Genomic DNA, 23,961 nt, shown 5'->3' with positions numbered 1-23,961 from the left:
TAAACCAGAGACATTTTATGGGGGTGGGAGAATGGGATCAGAACTGGGGTGGGACAAGTGCACTGGACTATGGTGATGGCACATGGGTGAATTGATAGTGGGAAGTCCATGGGGATTACAACTGAGGTAAATAAAGGCACAAAATGTAAATAAGTTTACATCATTCTTCATTTTGTGCATATATATATATGTACACATATACACACACACACACAAAAGAAAATATTGGTCTGAGAATGCTGATGTTCTTTCAAGACAAACTATTATTGTAGATATCAGATGTGATGGCTTTGTAATGAAGGCAACCTCTTAGAAAACTATAGCAGGTTCTTGAATAATGTGATTTCATTCAACATCATTTAATTGCAATGTCATCAAGAAAAAAAAGTTGGCCAATGTTGAGCAAAACCACATAATTCATGGACCTGCTTTTGTTAGACATTGTTTTGCTAAAAGTCAGTTTCCAAAAATGTATCAATGATGTTAAGTGAAGGTGTATTGTATTTGCCATGTCACTACCCCTCACTCCCTCACTGAGATTAAGTACTGGGTTTTAAGCTCAGAAACTAAAAACATTTTTGGCGGACTTAGTTTTGTTCTTGACATGCAGTGTTACTATGGTTAATTTACTTAACACTTCTAAACCTCATTTTTTCTCATCAGTGAATGGAAGGGTTTGAACTTGAGAACATCTGGGTTTTGTGGTTCTGAACTTCGACTAGTAAAGGTAATTTCCATTTGATTCCCGTCAATTCCAGGAGACAAATGGCATTTTCGTTGTTATATATGGAATATAGAAAAAAACAAAGACAAACTTTAAAACCAATCTTTTAAAAATCTGAGCATGGGTGCTTTCTGAAAAGGAGGGGGAAGTAGAGATATGGGGATAGATTGGGAGGGGCACATAATGGACTTAGGTGAAGAACTAAGGATGTTTCTGTGGTGGGAGGGCAAATCCTATACTCTCAAACACTAGCAAGGATGTATAACAATATACCAATAAAATTAAAACTTAAAAAGTGTTAAATGCAAAAGCATTTTAGATGAACGCTGCATTAAATATGGTAGGCTTCTCTTTTTTGTAACACCAAGATACCAAAAGAACAATTTAATCTGTGATAAGCAATAAGTAGTGATGGCTAGTAAAATAGGTCACCTTGAATTCCAGAATCCAGATAGGAAGTCAAATTCTGAATGGCCCATTTCAGAGATTTTAAATACAATTTAGTGCCCTAAATTAAATACAGCTTATCTTTTGAATCTGAGTTTTTCCTGTGGGGACAAGGGCTTTGTGTATAATTCCCTTGTGACTTGCTGAGCTTTTTCAAACCCAGGAGTAATCTATCCTCAATTCACCAGAAGAGTCACCATGGCCTCCTTTTCTGTGAATCCAGTGCTTGATACTTGGTAAGGCAGATGTGACAGAAACTATGCAAACTGTGAACAAAGTCACAAATAGAGCCCAGCTGTTCACACATGCAGTGTACAATGACCACAAAAGCAACTCCCAATGTGCTCTCACTTATAGATTATACCACCTGAATTTTAGAGATAGTAGGGCAGACATCATAGAACACACTTTCAATTTTACAGCTGCGATAACAGCACAAGGAACCTTAGGTGGCTGGTGTAGCCAAGTAGTGGCATTGCCAGAATTGGAACCCTCCTGTCTACAAATCAGCCCCACTCCACACACCCCATGCTGCCCCAGGCAGAGTGCCCAAGTCAAGTACTAAGGAGTGGTATAGCCAGTGAACATGCCAGGAGCAAGGCCCTGACTCTGGATTGTATTATAACTTTGAAAAAATTCTCCATCACATACATGTAAAATAAATGCTATACTCATCATCAAGACCCCCAAGAAGTACATGTGGAAAAAAGGCAGAGAACTCCATCTTCAAGTCCTACCACCTAGCTCAGAGCAGAGAAGTGAAGCAGATCTATGTCATCAAAGAGGAAAAGAAAAAATAACATGTGTTTGGAGGAAAAAAAAAAACAGATTTTGCTGGAGCTGGAGCATTATCAGGGTGGAGTAGAAAGAGTTCACATGTGAGGGTATTAACTCATTTTTGTAAATCATCTGCCAAGAGTCAGAGGAAATCCCCAATAATCTCAATGAAGGAAAGATTTTTTTTTAAGAATTTAGGATAAATGCAATTTCTCCCTCCTACCTCTCCCCCTGGCATTTGTTTTACAAAATTTGTCACTAAAACAACACATATATTACACTTTGGAAAATGAAATATAAACCTACCTCTTATGTAAAGTTTGCCTCTAGCAAAAAGCTCTGCTATAATTACTCTTCAAAGGAAATCATTATTAAATGTTCTTTATTTAAAAATTTTGTATTACATAAGGAGTTGCTTATTTCAGCTAACCCTATGGGAGTATTCCACAAGTACATATCTAATCAAGGCGTGAGCATTCCTCTAAAGTGCTGTTGCTCATGCCTGGATTGCAGACTTTATAGCTACCATTTCTGTGTTATAAAAATGGTAAAGGACAGTCTTATCCAAACCACTTTCGTATAGTGCCTTGGTTCACAAAGGGAATGCGCATTACCATGCCAATATCCACTGACATGGATATTTAAAATACAGTGCCTCATCACAGGCCATATATCCATGCCAAGACTTTTTTCTTTAAATATAGTGAAAACTGGGTTACTCCAACGAGTACATGGGTTCTTAAACCTTCTTTCTTGGTAATTGCAAGTGTTTTAGAAAGTAATGATACCAATTTAAAGATTAAATCTACAGCCTTTCTCCAACATTTGTCACAAATTGTTAGCAATTAATTGCATTTATCTCAGAACTTTGTGCAGTGAAGACATTACTTTGTACCTTTTCCATCAAGCAGATATGAAAGAAGAACTGGTTGCCACTTATTTGACATGATTTATGTAACATAAGGGGAGCTTTTGTGTTAAATTCTTCCCCTCAAATCATATGTAGTTGAAAACTTCCCATGAGAGAAGAGAAATTTGATTTTCCTGCAGTAAGGCTTTGTACACAAGAAGCTTTAGGTAAAATGTATGTAGTATTACATATGTTAACACTTTCCTATGAATAAGACTATCAGATTATTTTGAAAGAGTAGACCAGCAGGAATGGGACATTGATTAGGGAGATCTTGACAGAGGAGGGTGATGGTAGCCTAGAGCTGAAGCACTGAAGACATTTAGGTCATGTATATGTTTAGGTTGTCGGGTCTAGAGAGGAAAAGGTTGAGAATGGGTAAGCAACAATATCAAAATATGCTTCCACTTTTGCATTTATGTTTAGCATTCATTCTGAATATTTTCTCCAAATTATTAAATATACAAATTATTAATTTAAATATAATATATTACCCTATTATTATTAAGAATATATATTATATAGTATTATACCAAGCAATAGAAATAGATGTCAAATACAGTACTTGTTTACCAGATGTTGATAGATGTTGTACTTCATTTATTTGCTCATTAAGGTGTTTGTGTTTCTTTACCCCAACAGAACAGACATGAAAAAATTTTCATCACTGATCATCAGAGAAATGAAATCAAAATCACAATGGTATACCACCTCACACCTGAAAGAGTGGCCCCTGTCAATAAACCCACAAGCAACAAGTGACAGCAAGGGTGTGGAGAAAAAGGAACCTTTTTACACAGTTGGAAAGGTAGCCTGGTCCAGGTTCTATGGAAAGAAGTGAGGACACTCCTCAAAGAAACTAAAAATGGATTTAGCACATGAACCTCAAGTTTTTTAAATGAGTGGATCACAAACAAGATCATTAAGAACATATTTTTAAGTGGGGATTAAGAACAATTAGAATAAAGAAGGAATGAGGGTTCTAACCAGTCAAATTAATGGGTACTTTGTCAGTAAAGGTATCACAGAAATTTGAGCTGAGCAAAGTGTCTTCTCAAAAGTGGTAGAAAGGAAGGCACTTAGGAGTGAAAGATCATCCTTCCCTTAAACATTGGATTCCCCCAGAATTATTTCTACAACATGGTAATTTCACCACAATAACTCAATGCATCAGTGGAGTTAGAGTGCCTTTGTTTTACAAAAGCCATCATTGTCATTTAGACAACACATATATTATACTTTGGAAAATGAAATATAAACCCTGGAAATGAAAGTAAAATCAAAATTTTATGTAAAAAAAAAAAACCAACTATCTGTACTGAAAGGAATCTACAAATAAACTGGGGAGTGTAAATGTTTATAAAACACCTTTGAGATGTGAAAACTACTCTCTGGGCCAAGAAGAATAGTGATGGATGACCAGTTATTTTTTAAAGGATCCTACAGGCAGCCACAAATGTGTAGAAAAACAATCAGGTATCAACAAGTCCTCAGCCTTCTTAAAGAAATCAAATAATAGACTTATTATTTTATTGAGTCTATGTTACCTTCATATGTGAAGACATTAATTTTTTAGGTAAATAAACAGTTCCATTAGGCTCTCTGGTTTCCTAATCTCTTTATGATGTCTGATACCCAGTGAGGAAGCAATTTATGCACTGAGATTTTTCCTCCTAATGAATACTGGATTTCTTAGCCCATGCTAAATAATAAACTAATGTCTCCACATCCTTTCACACAAACAGTGTACATGATCCACCCTGGGAGTAAGTGTAGCAAACAGAGTCAATCAATACTGAATATTCCCTCTGTGGAAGGCAAATGAGAAATTTGAATATTTTATCTTATCTAATAATGTCAAGTGTGTATTTTACCTAATTACCTGTCAACTTTTAGGAAAGATTGTGGTCTCTATTAAAAAAAAATCTCTTAAAAAAAAAAGAAAGAAAGAAAGAAAGATGCCTAACATGTGTGGGCAAATCTCTAAAGAACAGAGTGATGAGATTCAAAACGTACCTGACCCCTTCCTATTAAAAGAGCTGAAAGTAAAAGAAACAAAAAACAAACAAAAAAAGACAATACCACGTTCTGGCAAGCATATGTAACAAGTGAAATCTCCATACTTTGCTATAAAAAGTGTTATAACCACTTTGTGGTTTTTTGTTGTTGTTGTTGATGTTTAATATTTTATTGAAATGACTGGTTTATAATCTTATGTAGGTTTCAGATGTACATACAGCATTATGAATCAACATGCATGTGCATTATGTTTATCATCAAAAGCCTAGTTTCAACCTTCACTATTCAGCTGACTTCTTTCACCTAAGGGGCTCATTTCCTTTGCCAGTTCCTTTACTATGCCCACTTTGAAAACAGTTTGACAACTTCGAAAGTTAAACATATACTTCATGTATGACAAAAGAATCGCACTTCTAGAAATTTACCCAAGGGAAATAAAAATATGTGGTCATAAAAAGATGTGTAAGCAAATAGTTATAGCAGGCTTACTCATAAATACAGACAAGAAACAACCCAAATGTCCATTAATGGGTGAATTAGCATGCAAATTATGGTAGAACCATGTAATGGAATCCTAATCAACCAATGAAAGGAGCAAACTATTAATACTGACTATGACAGTGTGTATCACAAAAGCACTATGCTAAGTGAAAAAAGACCCAAAAAAGGCTAAAGGTTATGTGCTCAATTAGAAGACATTCTGGAAAGGACAAAACTTCAGTAACAGAAATTAGCTGTGTGGTCTAGAGTTAGATGAAGATTGATAATAAAGGACACAGTGGAATTTTCTGGCATGGTGAAATGTTTAATGTCTTGATTGAAACTGACAAATTTTGAAACTCTCAAATTAGATAAATTGGGTAGACAAACAAGAAATGGAGACAACATAATTTGAGTGTGTTTAAATTTAGAAAAAGATAAAGTCATCGTTTGCTCCCTCAAATTAAGCTATGATTACAAAAGAACATTCACCAGCTACCTGAAAATAATGTTAATGTAGGTTTCATTTAGCTCTGGTGCACTGTGGAGGATAACATCTCACAATAGTGACGCTAAACGTCAAACCTGCTTAAAATGCCGTTGCAGAGTATACAGGTCAATTACCTCTAGGTAATCTAGATGAAAGTTTTCCTGTTTGAAATGTAGTTCTTTTCAATTGATCTAAAGCTGATTTCATAACTAGATATGTTAATAACAAGCTAGGAAATTCAGATAATTGGTATAATTATGTTGTCTTAGAAAAAATATTGAGAACATTAAAAAAAAGTCTAAATGTTTACATTTAAACCTTGACAGGAGACTTGAATTATTGGAAATTGCTTCCTTATTTTGTTAGCCCACAACAAAATGAAACTTTTGTAAGCAAGATGACAAAATTGATCCTAAAAGTGATATATTCCCATTTCTAATGAGTTCAAGGAGCAAAATCACTTAGGGGTGTACCGCCACTGCTGCCTGTGAAGAGATGGGGCTCCCCACCCCCAAGGACAGAGAACTCAAATAGTTGATGTCTAGCCAACAGTTGTGCCTTTTCTAGCGGCACCCTGTCTGTTTGGATGATGGTTTCAGATCTGCCTCTTTTTTTTTTTTTTTTCCTTTCCTGACTTTTTGTTTTCCCACAGCATCCTTCACAAATAAAGTTAGCTTCAAAAGCCTGAATGTTTTGCTTACTTAATTAGGTGTGTTCATAGAGAGTGGATAAAGAAATGGTAGGAAAATGAACTGTTTTTACTGCTACAATAGCACTTCCTTGGCAACTATGAGTGGACACTCTGGGAAGATTGAGTTCACAGTGCCTGGAATCTCCATACGAGCAAGAGACTATATAAGGCACTACAATTCTCTGAATGATGATAATTACATAAAAAAGACAACAAAAAAACACAGGTTCTACACTGGAATTTGGTCTGTAGAAAGGGACTAAGCAGGAAGACTCCTCGTCCCTCGTGACCTATATCATCCAAATGACCCAGATATTGACTGGCCAAGGAACTGGCCAGCTGGATGGAAATTGCTTACCCAATCTTATGTTTTGTTACATGCTTTGTTAATATCATCATGTTGATAAGGTTCTTGATTTTTCTTTGTGGAGATATTCATAATAATGTTATTTTGAAGGGAGAATATGAGTTCAGATGACAGTGCTAAATGTATCCATTTGTACAGTATATTCTGAGTAAAATATAGTTAGAGTGTCTTTAATGTTCTGGGAGAGCTCTGGTTTACAAACATGCTGACTGTATCTTCAAACATAGCTTCCTAGTTAAATTGTATTCTAGTTTATAGTTAAAAAAAAAACATACTCACCCTCCACAGACAATATATATGAAGAAATTTTGAAAATGAAGTTTTTTAAATAAACACTTGTGGAAATGTCATAAAAATTTTGCAGAATGACATAAGATACTATATATAACCTTCCAAAGTCCAAACAAAATCTACTTTTTCTCTATGCCCAAGTTTAATTTTACCCATTTCTTAGTTATAGCATTTGTTACATTGTATTATCCTATTTAATCTATGCCTCTTGTTAGGATATAAATGCCACTGGGACCATAACCAATTTTCTCCTTCATATCTTTACTCCTATTATAACATTAGGTAACTATGATTCTTTTCATGAGGTAAGAAATTTCATAAATGTCTTCTCCAGACTTGAATATCAAGGCATAAACTTCAGCACGAGAGCAAAGCTAAGGCAGGGGAGATGAGTTTGTCCTGATCCATGTTTGTCCCAAGAGGCTCATATGTTCCTCAGGGAAATTCAGGGTGGACTCAGCTACAGGGTGGGTCTTGGATGTAGTTCTTGGGCAAAGGTCAACTCTGTCTGTCTTGGGCACAGCTGTCTTGTCAGCTCTTATAAATGATAGCAGGACCAAAACAGACCCACGCCCTTGGCTAAGGTCAGTCTTAGTTGGCCTTTGGAATAAGGATCATGGCCATCTATCACTGCTCAGAAAACCTAGCTTCTCTAAATGATCATTTGATATTAATAGTGACCAACAAAGTGAAATCAAAATAATAAAATTCCATTTTATACCACTGCAATTAGAAAGAAATGAAAAGGCCTGACCAATACTAGAAAGCAAGGGTCTAAATCACACATTCTCAACAGGAATGATGTTATTCCTAAGGGAGCAAAATTATTTCTAGTGTGTTATGAATGAGTCTTACTCTTATTTATAATCTATTTTTGTATAAAGTTGTATCCTTTTATTCAAAATATTGTTTTATTTATATACTCATAACAAAAATTAACATGTTCTATGATAAATATAAAAGAATATTTGTTCAAATACTTTTCTAATCACTCTTTTTTGATCAGCATTATACCCAGTTTGAGTGTGTGTCTAGTATTGGAAAAACTAGTTGATCCAAAACTTCTCCAGAATTTCCACTTATCTTTTTCCTATAGACAAAACTGTATTTCCAAATCCATAATCCAGTAAATAAGATTATATTTCTCATTCTATGTTTTACTTCACTTAAATGGTTCTTTAAAATGAAAAAGAAAAAAGGAATAAACATGTTCCCTATACTAATTACCTATTGTTGCATAATAAATTAATCCAAGGCTTATTGACTTAAACAATAATAGCATTTCTCATTTGCACAATTGCTATGGATCAGGAACTTGGGAAAGTTTGGCTAGGTAATTATGACTCATGAAGTTGCAGTCAAGGTATTAGACAGGCCTGTAGTCATCTGAAAGTTTGACTCCAGTTGAAAGATGGTTTCTAAGCCACTCATGTGGCTAGTACATTTGTGCTAAACATGGATAATAACTCTTAGTACATCAGTATAGGGATCTCTCCACAAGACTGCTTGAATGTTCTGATGACATGGTAGCTGTCTTTATCTATATTAGGAGATCCAAGAGAAAGAGCAGATATGAATTACAAAGTCTTTAAGACCTAGTGTCAGTAGTTATAAACCTCCACTCACTTCTATAATCCAACAAATACACAAGTCAGTCAAGGTTCAGTGTGCACTGGGACTCCACAAGGGACCACCAGGAGATGAGCATTGTTGAAAATTATCTTGGAAACTATACTTCTATGTTTAAATTTTCTGTAACATTTCAAAATCAATTACATAATATAGACAATGTTTTCACATTTGAGATTTTTCATGGACCATCTCAAAGCTGACTATACATGTTTTATGACTATGGTAGTAATCCTTATTAATATGTCCTAATTTCAACTCAGCTAAAGATACCTGTCTACATAACATATGTGATTCTTAACTTTTACAGGCTTTAAGACTTCTTCAAGAATCACAATCTACCTAAGGACCAATACTCCTGAAAAATGTGAATACCCACAAGTGCACCAACCTTTATATATCTCTGAGCTGTGGAAGGAAACTCTAACATGCAAGCCAGGTCATGATTTTCACCTGGCTGCCAAATATAAATGTCATAGCTAGTACTTAACAATAGGCTGAAGTTCAATATTAGCTGTAGGCCTGATTAATACTCCATGTACATCAAAACTAAAACACACACAAAAAACCAGAACTTTAGCATGAAGTATCAAATTTATCTTTAGTTCTATAATTGTATTTTTCTTGACTGACCTGGTAAACTGTTAACACTTTATATTGGGGTTTCTTGTATTTGGGTTATACTTAACTGATGCTTCAAGCTAATATGAGACATTAACTTTAGCATATATACACACAAACAGAAGCACTCCCGCTAATATCTCATAATGTCACACAATTTTCCAGCTCCAGTTTTAAACACTGCTCACCACCAAACAAGGTTAAGTTAATGGTGAATCCTGCCAGGTCTCCAGCTAGCTATGGGAAAGACAGTTTGTTAGTATAAAGGCAGAGAGAAGTTCACACAAAGCTAGCACTCTCACTAACTCAAGTTAATTTTGATAGACTATATACTGAAGAATTAAAAGTGTAGCTTTTCCAAATTTACAGAACCACAGTTAGTTAGCTAAGTTCCTCTTCAATACTATTCAAATGAGTGTTCCAAGGTTTGGTATTGATTAGTGTATGAGAAGATCAATATATTTTTCTTCATGCAAAATAAACCTCAGAATCATCAATGATGGTTGTTTAACATGCAGATTAACAGATCTATTAAATCAGAATCTGCTCGGAGTGTAGCAAGACTGGAAGCAATGAAACATGTGAAGAAAAGAGTTATGCATACTTAACAGATTCACTCAATCAGTGGTTTGCAAAACCTGATCCAAGGACCAGCAGCAACAAGAAACCTATGAGAAATATAAGTTCTGTAGACCATCCAACCTACTGGATCAAAAGCTCTGGGAGTGAGCTTAACATTTTGAATTTTAATAAGCCCTTTGAGTGATTTAGATGCTTGCTTCAGCCCCAACAGTACAACACTCACTGATTCCTTGCTCCTATGGTCAGAATTGTCATTTCAGGTCAGGTAAACAGCTGTCTCTGAACCAAACAAAACTCATAGGTTTGTTTACCTACTTCCATCTAATCCTCTTCCAGAACCAGGCTTTCTGGATGGATATAGGATGCAGGTCTGATTAAGGAAGAAAGGGTGGTAGAAGAGAGACTTGCAATTCAAAACAGATTAACATGAGACTACATATTTCTCCTCTTTAAAGAAAAAAAAAAAGAAAAAAAAAACAAAGAAAAGCCACACTCATACAAAATAAGAAAGTGCCTAGAAAGAGACAATCCTAAAAGGATCTTGACTCTGTAATGCCTTTTAAATTATTTGATAGCGCAATTTACGGGTAGTTAACTTTGTGTTAACATCTGTGGTCCCTTTGTGACCTATGAACTTCTAGTCATGAAAAGGAATGTTTGAAATGGATGTTTCTAGGACACCATGATGACCTTACAAATGACATGTGAACCATAGGTTATGACGACTTTGGAAAACTTTACAGTAAATACTTGTCTTAACATTCTGACATAAGTGAAAACAGATGTTCTTAAGCAGCCATTCAATTCAAACAAGTGTTATGTAACGCAATTCATTTGAAAACTTTAGGGAGAGTTATAAAACTTCATGGTGTTCTTTTTAAACAGCTGAGGAAGGCACCTGAAATTTTTGAAAAAGCACTGACATGTTGACGAAAATGGTTTTTCTTGCCAAGAGTATATAAAGAAGGAATTTTGATGAGAATACAAAATATTGTTGCTTCATTAAGTGATTCAAGGATAGTTATTACTAGTCATTCTGGTAATTCAGTTATAATATCAATATTTATAATGTATTATCCTGTTCCCAAAACAGGATAATAAAAATAACCACTTGCTACAGTAAAAGACTGTTTAAAAAGTATTTTGCAACCAGACTGTTCTATATAAGGGCAAAAGTCTAAAACACAGTAATGCCAGTATGTTAATCAAAACTTAGTAGTGTATCACACCGAATTTAATGGGTTTTAAAAACTTTCATCTATTTCATATTTATTTGGATTTGATTTGTATTGAAAGGAGAACCAACACAATGATACAACAGGCAGACATGTATAAGCATACACATGAATCTGGAAACCTAATTTTATTTGTCTTTTCCACTGGTCATGGTTACTGTGGGTCATAATTATATAGTCAACAGACTATATCCTCTGTAGTTTCTATGGCAGAGATGGTAAGGGTCTTCCTGGAGCATGGGTCATAACTTGAAAAGGACATGAAAGCAGAATGAGGAATGTTGTAAGAAAGAGTGAGAGGGAAATTTGTAAGTCATCTGTTGCATATAGCAAAGAAAAATGGTAAGCCAGAGAAAAAGAGATCAAAGAGGGAGGCTAGTGTGTTGAAATGGTATTAAAACCTGTAACTGTGATCCAGTTGCCAATAAAAAGATCATGTTTTGTGGGGACACTTTACACAAAAACTTAGTTTCATAGAAATGTTGGCAGCTTTAATGAAGAGAAGCAGGGCACTTGAACTTAGGATCCAACACAATGAGTCACTGGAAAACAGTAAGAATCTCTCTTTGCAAGTTCTTCACAATATCAAACTCCAACAACTACAATGGAACAAAAATCCATGAAAAGTAATATTACAATATAATACTGTAAAATATGATTTTTATGATGCATATGTTGTTGTCATACTTTAAGAGACATTACAATTTCCACAATATTCAAAACCACCTAAGGATGAACCATGATGTGAATGTATTATAGCTGCCCAAATCTGATATGCACAGGGCTTATCAAATGTATGGAAATATGTGACTTTTTGCAAGCCTGTTGATGCCAAGATAAATGAGTGGCAAACCACTTTCAAACCAGTGAAACATTTTGCATGACACAGAAACACCCACTCCTGACTTGAAGAAAATTAAAGTACACTCTATCTTCCAAAAGAAAGACTCCTACTGTATATAGACACATGAAGAGTCAACTGTGAGGTGAGAAGAGCAAAAGTGGTGAGCAGAAGACCTCAAAGGTAGAAGCCAAGAGAATGTCCTGTGGTCTCTTCTGGTGGTGAAAGGAACAGCAAGGAGGAAAGGTGGGAAGAAGGAAAGAGAAGGAGGCTGAAGGGGAAGAAGGATGAGGAACAGTAAGAGGAAGGGCAGAAAAGCAGTCTTGGTAGGTGACTGATGAGAACAACCCAAGTACCTGAGAATGGGCCCCACACACATAGCAGGTGTCCTGGGGAAAGCCAAGCTACAGGGAACTACATCCCAAGGACATACTCACTCTGAGCAGGACCTTCTGAATCGCTTCAGGGAGAGATGGATAAGGAATAAGAGCAGGAAGTAGATGACGAGAATTAAAGTTCAGGAAGCCGTGATGTGATAGCCTTTCAGCTCCCTCTTGAGAACACAATCTAATGGTCAGTATGGCCAGGACACCACCCAGGCTCACCTTTACAACTGTACTTGGCCCACTAACCCCTATTACTATTTTTCAAAATTTTTCTTTCCAATTCATAATGAAACTAGAGTATGACCAATATCATTTTCCTCTAATTCTAGTAAAAGCATGAGTAATTAGGGAATTATTTTCTGACAACAGGGTCATTAGCATGTTTGAAGGAGATGAGCCAGGAGAGGAAGAGAGGGGCTACTCATCAAATCATCTGACTTCTTGTCCTAAAATCCCTGGCTATGAATGCACTGACTCCATTTGGGAAAGTGAAAGGAAAGGGAAACTGTCCTGTATCCAGAAAGTCTGTAACAGGACCAGTTCCAGGATTCTCTGCCAGCGTGACTTTGGAAACTACCCAGACTCCTTCAACGACAGACGCCACTGTTCTCAGAGAAGGAAGGTCACACATGCCCACACACGTGTGTGCGCACAGTACAACAGTGGACTCTCAGCAGGTCCTTGGAAAACCAGAATGTTTTCTTATCAGCTTAAAAAAAAAAAAAAAACTTAGAAAAACCAAAGGATGGCACTGCAAGAGAAAGGAAATGTGATACTCCACTTTGGCATCTCACCAGAACCCAAGCATTTCTAGCAAGGGGTTCACTATACACTCAGAAAGAACAGACCTTTCATTTAACCAGAGGTGCAATGCAATATATTTCAAAACTGTTTCAGTTGTTAAGCCATCCTGTGTGCTCACAAATTATCCTTAATGTAAAACAGAAAAAAGATGTGCCAGCATGTATGTGACATGCACAATTAAAAGGATTTTGTTTAGTAATGGAGTCTTTCTCGCCAGTGCATCTTTAATACAGTTCCACTAAAATATAAATGTTACTCAAATAGAAGCAGCACCCCACTACACTTCTTTTGCTCTCCCCAATACTATTTCCTATTGTTTCCCTGCCCTAAGATAGAAGGGCAGCCCTTTCAAGCACCCACCACCCTTCAGGGAAGTGGACTTGGCTGTTGTCTTGCCAGAGTGAGTTTGGGAGGGGTCCATGGAAAGTGAGAGCCAGACCCCAGGTGAGTGGCTGGGAAAGGTTACAGAAGATGGAGGAGCTCTTGCCTCCAAAAACAACATTCTATTTCCTCTTTGTAATCAGTCTTGGGGAATCAGTGCAGACAGAAACAAGGAAGAGCCAGCTTTATCCTATGTGGATGTCTCAGTGCTTTCACACCACCTAAATTCTGGCCCATGGGTTGCCTGTGGTCTAGCCATGCAGCTACTCATGCTGGGAAGGCCCTCACTTCTCAGTCTCTGGCCCCTTGCCAAGACTTGTACTTGTCTTTCAGGCTTCTCCTCGAATGCCTTATTCTCTTCTCATTCTTTTCCTTTCCGTCTAGGTTGTCTTTCTGGTTATTCTCAAAGGTCTTTCTGCTTTACCCAAATTGGAAGGTGATTCTCACTTTACTATCATTATCCCCATCCATTCTGCCTCCTCCAATAACTGGTCAGCTCCCTGAAGACTAGGTCCAAGCCAGGTCCTCTCAGCCTCAAGCTCTGAACATACATGGAATCTAATTTGTTGCTTTTACAAATGTGCATATCTTTGTCCAGAACAGGAAACTGGTAATTCATAGAAATCAAGTTTATGTTTTTTTGTTTTTTTTCTTTTAAAGATTTATTTGTTTATTCATATAGAACTGGGGTATAGGCCAGAGGTGTAGGGGTGGTGAGAGGCTTCACCAGAAACAGAGTGGGGAGCAGAACAGGCAGATTGATGAAGTGCACTGCTGAGGGGAGCAGAGGGCGGGTCAGGAGAGGTCTGCCACGCCATGTGGTCACCTCCGGGGCGGGCGGGGATCAAACTCATGAAGTGGCTTTAGCTTCTCAGTGCTGTGCTTTAACCCACTGTGCCACAAGTGAGGGCCACGTTTATGGTTTTTTGTTACTTACTGATTGTGTGATTTTGGGCAAATCACTTAGACACTCTGAGATATAGTTTTGTGCTCTGCAACTTAGAGTACTAAAGTACCTGAATTGTGAGGCTTTATTTACATTTTCTATTTTAAAAATATTTAGTCTTACAGTACCACAAGCAAGTTGAGCTCAAAGAATGTGATCTAGATAATAAGTTATTAATACCTATCAGAGTTATTGCTATTATCATCTGCCATGGAGTTTTTGGTTCTTGGAGTCAGACTTTCTTCACCATCAGGTAAGAATCTGAGGCAAAGAACCAGCTGCCTATTTTCTCTGTGGATGCCAAGAATCACGCCCAGAGCCTCATGCCCTTAGGCCATCTAATTACACTAGTATCTTGGATGTTCCTCTGTGGTTTTCCTCATACATGCCTCAGGAGGGCTGATAAAGTTGCCTAGAAATAGTAGCCTCTGCCTTCTGGCTGATTACAATCTTCCCTCCAGAGGAGCTTCTACAGAGAGGCACATCAAGCCCCTCCTGTCCCATTATAAGCTTTTGTTGGCTCCCTTCACTACAGATCGTTCCCTGTGGTTTTTATTTTAGCCTGTATGCCAGGAAAAAGAGAAAAGTGATCGGGTGCCAAGAGCAGAGATTCTGAGAGGTAGCTCCAGCATTAGGGCTTTCAAAGGTGTAAAACAATGTGGTAATTCTTCTCTAGGGCTGGTGTGTTATGGTCTAATTCTCCTCCTAAAAAACAAGCTTAAGCAGTTCTCTTTTGCAGGCTCAATGAGGTTTTTAATCAAACACCAGGGAAAATCTGATTCTCATGCCAATGTGCAGTTTTCCTTGGAGAAGAGCAATGTTCGGTTTTGCAGGCTGACAATAGTGAGCTTGCCACCTTTCTGCCCAGGGCATGCCACCTTATTTGCTACCCTCTGGAGGTTTGTCTGATGGTTTGGACACAAGATCACACATTGTTTGGCATGCATATTTTTAAAGTATCCACTTTTCTGAGACCCAATAGACATTTACTAAACACCTATTATGTGGCAGACCCTTTACCAAAAGTTTTCATCTTATCTCACTTAATCTAAAAGTAAATGAGAGAGTACTCATTATTCCATTAGAAAGACAATAAAACTAAGGCTTTAGAAAAAGTAAATGATTTGCTAAAGAACAGTCAGATTAAGAGATGTAGAGAAAAGGGCCCCTAATAATCATCTACAACTTCAGGCTTTTGAAAAGGGAGGCTCCTCCAATATTCTTACTTTCTTTACTAGAGTATGTAACCAGGTATACAAATAGTCAGAAGACAGGTGCCAACTTACTTATTTTAGAAATAATTTGTTCTTTAATAGCCAACTATATACATATATATGCCAACATACATACACAGACATATATATAATGGGTAAATTCCTGGGAAAATGTGATGATTAAGATGATGTTTAACAATTTCATTCAAGAAAGGGGCAGCATTCACACATACACTATGAAACTTTACTGCTGAGATTGGTGCTAAGAATATTTGTTCACAATTCAGGAAAAGGGATTGAACAGAACTTCAGGTGAGAAGCCCATAATCCAATCCTGGTTCTGACAAAGGTGGAAGAGTTACTAAACCTTTGGATTTCTAATTTGTAAAATAAGTGGTTAAGGTAGATCAGTGGTTCCCAAACATTGATCTATGATGAAGTTTTCATCAGTCTGTGATAAAATGAGAAAATAAAAATAATGAACCTATCTATATAAACTCACTTAGTAAAATGTTAAAATCTAAACTATTAAAATGCTAGCATATATCAACAATGGCAATTTTTTCCCCCTTTGAACATCCTCACATGGCAAAATTTAAGCATACCCTTATAATGGAACCTTGATATTAAGAAAGAGATATATGATCCATGAATACAAAGATCTGGGAACCAGTGACTGGGTAGTCACCAATATCCAATCCAGAATTCCAAAATCCATCCTCTTTTAATTTTTTTCCCACTTGGTGATCTCTTTATTTTATTCTATTTTTTTTTTTTTTTTTTTTTTTTTTTTTTTTTTAGCTAATATTAGGACATCTCCATCGGGCATTGCCACCTTAGTGCATTCAGCATCAATCAAATCACCCATGGTCCACCATCACAGTCCACTATGATTTCTTTCCTTTTTGTGCTCAGCCCTCCCCCTCCCCCCACCTGGTGCTTCAGGTCTGTAGTCAGCAATCAAGGGTTAGTTTTTTAAGTTTGTTTTTATCTGACTATTAGTTCTTGTATAGATTTTTTATTTTATTGATTTATTATAAAGTAAAAATTATTTGAATTACTTTACTTTCTTACATCTTGTTCCATTTCAGACAGTATTTGATTTCTTCTCTCAGGAATATTGTCCCCATACTTCACCTACCACCACAGCACCCATGGTTTCCCACCAGTTCCTTTCAATGACAAATGCTTTTTAATTCTAAAGTAGGAAGAAAGAAGAAAAACTTTTTCAGCCCTTCCTTCTCAGTTAGTATTTCCCCAAATATGTTCTATGGAAGACAAGCCCCTAGCAAGATCTTATAGCCATTCCTCTACAAAAAGTTTCCTTTAGTCAAATAAGTGTGGGAAACCAGAGGTTTAAAAAGTTGCACAGATTTCCTCACTGAGAAACTTTCAGAACCTGAAAAACTCTAAGATCTGCTGTGACACTCCCAAAATAGGCAAAGCATGAATGTTCCCCCACATTACTGCTGGGGAGCAGATATTTGCCCCAACTCGCTTTTGAGGATAGTATACCTGTTCCAGGAATATATTTTGAGAAAAGCAACTTCAGCTAAAAGGAATTTCTATGATAGTTTCTACAATAAGGAATAAAAAACATTAGAGACAAGAGGAATTACCATTTGATAAAATAAATATTTTGAGATGATAAATATTTTTCCAACAACCAAAACTATGGGCATTTGTTAAAATTATACAAGAAACTTAGATCAAAATACTTTACAGAAAAGTATATGAAGTAGAAGAAAAATTTTGTGGCCAAAATTGGTTTTTGTTTTTTTTTTTTTTTTTTTAAACCAGAATAAAGGCAAATTGTGTCAAGAGATTTATATACAGTGTTGCAACATGATAATTAAAGCTCTGGGAATTTGTAGAAGTTTGCTATCAAAAATTATGGCTATCATCCCCACATAGTACACACAGGTAAAATACAACCATCTTATGGCATTATTTCTCAGGAGGTCTAAGAAAACCCCTGACTTATCTCAAATATATGTCCATATCTGAGCAGCAGGAGCAATTAATTCTGAGTATTATGGCTTTTGACTTATTGAAGAAATTGTACTGTGATCAGGAAGAAAATGCTTGATAGATAGATAGATCTAACAGCATATGCTTATTTTTAGTTTTTTCCACATAATTATCTGATCAGAGGTTTATTTAGGCTATTTTATTGCTTTTTCATATCTGCAAAACATCAACAAGTCGTACTCTTCAGCCTTCACTTTTTGGGTTCAAGTTTCACTCAACCCACAAAGGAGAGAACAGTTTCATTTGGTACAAGATGATCCTGTAGCAAACCCTCCAAAGGGAGAACCTAGGGAGGGTTTTTGGGGTAGTCTGACAACCCAATCTCCCTTCCTGACTGTGCACACCCAATTTCTGACAAGTCCATTACCTCCAACATTTTCTGGCATAACTATATGGCAAATTTCAGCCCATTTTTTATAATCCTGCTGACTACAGCAGTTCGCGACTATAAAAAGCCTTTATAGACCTGGAGTTGGCTTGGAAAATGCCTCTGCAAAGGAACAGAAAAGCCTGAACACATACGTGTTCAAAGAGAGAAAAGCATATTCTTGTTTTGGTGCTGATGGGATCAAGAGATTATGTTGAAGATCTGAATTTAGAAGGTTTAATTTTCTTTTAAAGAAATTTGTAAACAAAATACCAACACTAAAATGAAAGCCATTTAGCCAGGAAAAGGGGGAGTGTCCTGTCCAGTAGATTAAACTCTTTCCCAAACTCCACTGGAGTGAGGTGTCTACGAACTAGCACATGACCCTACTTTGGTATTGCTGCCAAGAATCTCTCAACCTCCAAGTTAACAGGTATGTGTGAGGTTTATACTAAAGGCTCAAGGTTTCAGAATTAGCTTCTTCAAAACCTTAAACTAGTACTCATTTAGTCCCGGGGAGATGGGGGGAGGGTGGATTAAAAACACCAAAATCTCCTTTTAACACACAATACCCATCATACAGTATGATTCAATAAATAATATAGTTTAAAGCTATGCCATTCAAGTTACTGTGAACATCTGTAAAACCCAGTAAGAAATAGGTTTTCACTTTTGCAATAAAGAGCTCCAAGTGAAATATAAATAACAGAGGAAAAAAAAAGTAAAGTTTAAGCAACTCTTTCACACATTTGAACTTTGACTCTGCAGCATAACTCTATTCCCCCATATGGTAAAACATATATGGTAAAATCATATATTATATCAACATTTACAAACTATGTCTTAAAAATTATCTTTAAAGCACAAAACAGTCGAGCTACTTGCCTTTTGGCAATTTCTGTGCATTTCCCAGGGCTAGTGCAATACTTCCACAGAGAAGTAGACACCCCAAGCTGGAGAGCATGTTGCATTTGCCACCTCGCCCAGGGAGTGATGCTGGTGGGTGTCCCGCAACCCTGGAGCTGCATTTAAGTGGACTGTCTCCCAGTGACAGAGGCGGGCGGCTGCCTTAGCTGTGCCGTGGGCTTACTCACAGGGGGTGGAGACAAAATGACATCACACCCTTTCCCACACATACCGTAAAAAAAAGGCATACAGCAAAACATCTCATCACATTTCCCTCTGCTAAGTTGTAACTGTCTCCTCTTCCCTTTGTAACATAAAAATTAAATTATGGCCAGTCTGTTTCTGTGAAACAAAAAGTATTTAGACAATTTGAATCACTAGATGAACTGCTTCTAAAAGTCCAGAAAAGATAGACTTCAAACTACTGGAATATTAAAAATATCAAGTAAAATTATATTAGAAAGTAAACTGTTTTTAATTATCAGTAATTGAATCAAATTCTTTTAAATAGGAATAAACTCATAAAACACATTATGAAGCAATCTGTAGTTCCAGTATTAGAAGAAACTTTTATAAATAAGTGTGTACACACACAAATACATACCTGTCTTCCATAGATATGAATGTAAGATAGAGAAGAATCATGAAAAATTGAATCCCAGCTCTGGGCCAGCCTATAATAGCCTCTTCACCTATTTTATTACATTTTCATCTTCATAATGGTTACACAGGAGATACAACATTATCCCAATTTTACCAAGGAGAAAAACTGATACTCTGAATAAGCTGTGTAAGCTAAGTTTGTCCTGAACAAACCCATGTTTTCTAATGGTTAATAATTTAGGTAAGTCAGGGTAGAAGTGACTAGGGTTTCAATTTTTGTATGACCTAAGCCCTTGAATAAATTTCTCCATCAAGATCTCATCAAAATTGATTACATTTAAATATATGTTTCATACTAGGCACTGATCTGATCTATTATTCCTCAAAATAGCCTAGGAGACAGGCATGATTATCACCTCCATTTTACCTCCCCAGAGAGTTTAAGCAAAAACCCCTAGGTCAAAAAGCTTGTAAGCAACAGTGTTGGCATTTTAATCAGGCAACTGAACTTTAGAGCTTCCACTTTTAATCACTAAACCTTAAATTCTAAAATAAAGAAGATAGCACCAATTTCACACACTTGCTAAATGGATTTTGAGGCAGTATTTAGCAGCATGTCTTGCACACAAGAAACATTTAGTAAATAACAGCCCCTGAAAACAGTAATGACAGTTGCAAATTCCCCCATGAAGCAGATCTGAGGTTCTAACCAGGGCACATCTACCTTTAAAGCCCAAATATATCTCTGCTCCCCCTGCATCACCTGCCCCAAATCAAGGCATTGCTGAAACAACCCATAAAGTCCTGCCAATGTTATCTGTACAACATCTGTAATGACCCTTCAAATATAACTTATTCCATGGCCTTGCTGTAGTTCAACCAAAACAGTAAGAGGGAAATGCAATAACTCTGGTCAAACGAAATTCTAGTCAAAAAACTTACCAAAAGAAAAATTGAAGAGACAGCCCCATCTTTCAAATAAAGCATGAGAAGGCACATTGTTAAAGTCATTTGGAATTGGCTGATCTAGCTCTCACCATAGGAATGCTCTGGCACTCACTACGGAAGGGATTGGGTTATTTAACAGGTCTTTTTCAGCTCTAATTTTTTACTTGAATAAGCAGCTCTCTCAAACCCGAGTTTGGACATTCATTCCAGCTGGCATGATGACTCTGCCTCTATATGTCATTGCCATCAAGTGCAGCCGCAAGACCACTGTACTCACAAGAAGTGACGGGTTTCTGAGGGCAGGGGGAGACAGCATAAATACTGAAGGGATATCACTGGTTCTTCAAAACAGTGTCAGGGGCTGGCGTGAGATTTAGTAATGGAATTCAGCAATCAGCTTCTGCTGGCTGAACTGACCAGCGAAGTCCAGTCTATGTTAGCAATCATTATTTTGCAGTTTGGCTCTGTTTGGAGGCTAATTAAATGAGGGCCAATCTTTTTTATTTTGTCGGAAAAAGATGATTGTTACTTTAGGTAGCAATGAGCTGAAATTACCAGAGTTGTCCCCAGAGTAGGAGGAGGTGTGTCCTTATAAACTAAGTCAGAGGAAGGAGGTATTTCACTTTCTTAATGGACAAAAAGTTTTCTAGTGTATCTATCCCAGTCCAAGCAGGAGGTAAACAAGTACTCCAGAAAATCTACAAGTACCTTGCAATGTGGAATAAAACTTCTGGACTTTGAGTACTTAATCACTAAAGGATTTAAGATCATTTTCAAGGAAGAATTTACCTCTGACCCCCAGTGACACTGCAGATGATGGCTGTATAGTCATTTGCACATCTGTTAAGTTTTTCTCAGGCCAACATAAAACCCTGTTTCAAGTGCCTCTTCAAGCATTTGTGTCTGTATTTATCTGGGAATATAGAAATACAAAATTCCTTCTATTTGTGAGATTTTAGAATTATATTAACTGTCACCATTTTTTGGAGAAACCTTGTTTTAAGCATTGGTGCAAACCCTTAATACCAAGAGCAATTCTTCATGCAAAGTCTGTACTCTGGATGCTAAGAATGGCAGGAAAGACTCATCAGTCCTGACACTACACTCTCCTAGGGAATGTTGGCGTTGGGGGAGGCAAAAGGCATATGGTCTATCCCTGTCTGTGTGGGCAGGCAATATATGGGGAATCTTGGTATTATGCCAATTTTGCTGTCAGCTGGTAACTGCTCTAAAAGGTAAACTATTTTCAGAAAATCTTTGTTCAAGAATTTTTAGGAGGAACTACAGGAAAAACACATGAAAAACACTTGGGTATTTTTCTATGTAAAGGCAGGAGCTATATTTGTTTTGTTTATCATTGTCCCCAGTGCCTAGAATATGATAAAACTGCAATGAGTATCTGATGAATAAATGTCAAATGAAGCACAATCCATCAGTTTCTACAGAGAACTTAAAGGTTAGTTTTGTATCAAGCCAAAGAAGGCTTGATGAACTGGAATTAGTTGTTGCCAAACAATTCTCCATATCCCCACGTGTTTCTACACATCTTAGGAGCAGAGGCATTGGTTTGTTGTGCTTGAGATTATCTTTCCTAAGATGTTTGCATAGCAAGCAGTCTTGGCAAACAGAAGTTTGTTTACTGTCCCACATAATAAAAGTAACATCTCTCTCTGAGGCAAAGGGAATATGTGCTTACATCCTGTTCTCTAAGATTCTAGTTCCCTCAACTCCGGGTTCCTCTCTTGTAATAATCTGTGGTATGTACAGGTATCACCTGTACCTCTTTGGTACCTCTTTGATAGTCCTGTGGGATTGGTACTCCGAGAATAAATAAAATATTCAAGCTACTGCTGTTAACTGTTAGTAATAAACCATCTTTTATCGCCAACTCAGACGGCTGCCAGCATCTACAAACTCGTGTAGCTAGCACATGGGCTAGCATCTCAATCCTTCAAAGTTCATGCCTTTACGACTAGCCCACACCAAAATATTTTACTAGATGAATTTTGGTTTGATGCCATCACCTACATTCAAGTCCTCTGTTAAGAATCAGACATAAAACTCTCTACTATGTACAGTAAGAATGTTGCTGGACACAGCTTACCATTAATCATATCATCTACAAAAACCCTAGAGAAAAATCTCTGTTCTATGTCAAAAAAAAAAAAGAAAGAAAGAAAAGAAAGTAGTAATTCTGAACAACTGTATTTATTTTGTGACATTGTGACCAAGTTTCTTTTTCTGTGTTGGCTGTTAGAAAACCAGAGCCAAATATGTCCCCCACCCAGACTAAGTATCTAAGCATACAGGTCACACTGTTGTGCAGGCTCTGGCTCTGGCATGATTCCTGCTTTTATTTTTCCTCCCCACCTTTATTTATTGCTTATTTTACTTGGAGTGTTGAAGTTTATATGCAGCATAATTTTATATTTTTCTGGACAAGATGAGGCATAAACAAACTCAACCCACATAAATTGTGTTAAAGTATGTGTCAAAATAGGAGAAGCGGGAATCTGAGAAGCAGTTCTCTGCTTTCCTTTGCTATATAACATCAGACCCTGATGGAATTCTGGTACAACAGTTGTGAGGCAGCATAATTTGTGTATACATTCTCTTTGGGAAAGTGGGGGAAAGGCAGGAAGACATCCAGAACAATGTTGTAACTGCATGTTATATATTTCAATCTGCATATCTGGTTTAAATGTTCAATATCAATTCCATTATTTCAAATAAGAGTTCCACTAAGATTCACAAATCTGTCAAATCTTAGATGTCAATAAACTCTACATAGTCACTTACCTACTGGATAATATCTATAGTATACACACATGCATATAAGTTTCTATCATAGGAGATTTCCAAAGGCATATAGATCCACAATTAATATACAAATATATGCTATAGTTTATCAGGAGTTGCTAATATAAACAAATTTATTATTACTCATATTTGAAATAGGAAACCCAACCAATGTTCCATGTTTTCAGCCCAAACCTCTTTTATAATTATTATACACAAGTAGGACCATGATCTAATAGAACAAGGGACTCTGAACAGGAGGCTGTGTTGGAGGTGGATTCCAAAAGTTAGGGGACAGTATGAGGGAGCCTGAGCTCATGGGGACTGAAAGGAGGCAGTAGCAGATGACCTAAGTAGAAAAATGGTGGTTCTGGAAACACTCTAGCCAGGAACATCTCCAGCAGGCTGAGTTTTACACACCGGTGCATGTGGTGTGTAGGACTGGTGCATTTTAAAGGATGGGGGGAATATG

At 36.9% G+C, this 23,961-nt stretch overlaps 1 protein-coding gene across 1 annotated transcript in view; it reads right to left on the bottom strand.

Moving 5' to 3' along the window:
* The window catches only part of ABI3BP (ABI family, member 3 (NESH) binding protein), a 199,881-nt gene extending 180,672 nt beyond the window's left edge, over positions 1-19,209 (bottom strand). The window contains exon 1 of the mRNA XM_012732963.1: positions 19,119-19,209. Coding sequence (XP_012588417.1) covers positions 19,119-19,197 — 79 coding nt within the window. The 5' untranslated portion in view covers positions 19,198-19,209. The remainder of the gene's footprint in view (positions 1-19,118) is intronic.
* Positions 19,210-23,961: the final 4,752 nt, after the last annotated feature.

The sequence above is a fragment of the Condylura cristata genome, unplaced genomic scaffold (assembly GCF_000260355.1).
Source record: "Condylura cristata isolate star-nosed mole 26May11 unplaced genomic scaffold, ConCri1.0 scaffold00003, whole genome shotgun sequence".
NCBI classification, from domain to species: Eukaryota; Metazoa; Chordata; class Mammalia; order Eulipotyphla; family Talpidae; genus Condylura; species Condylura cristata.
The sequence above is the reverse complement of the archived record's forward strand: the minus strand, read 5'-3'. Positions and strand labels throughout refer to the sequence as shown.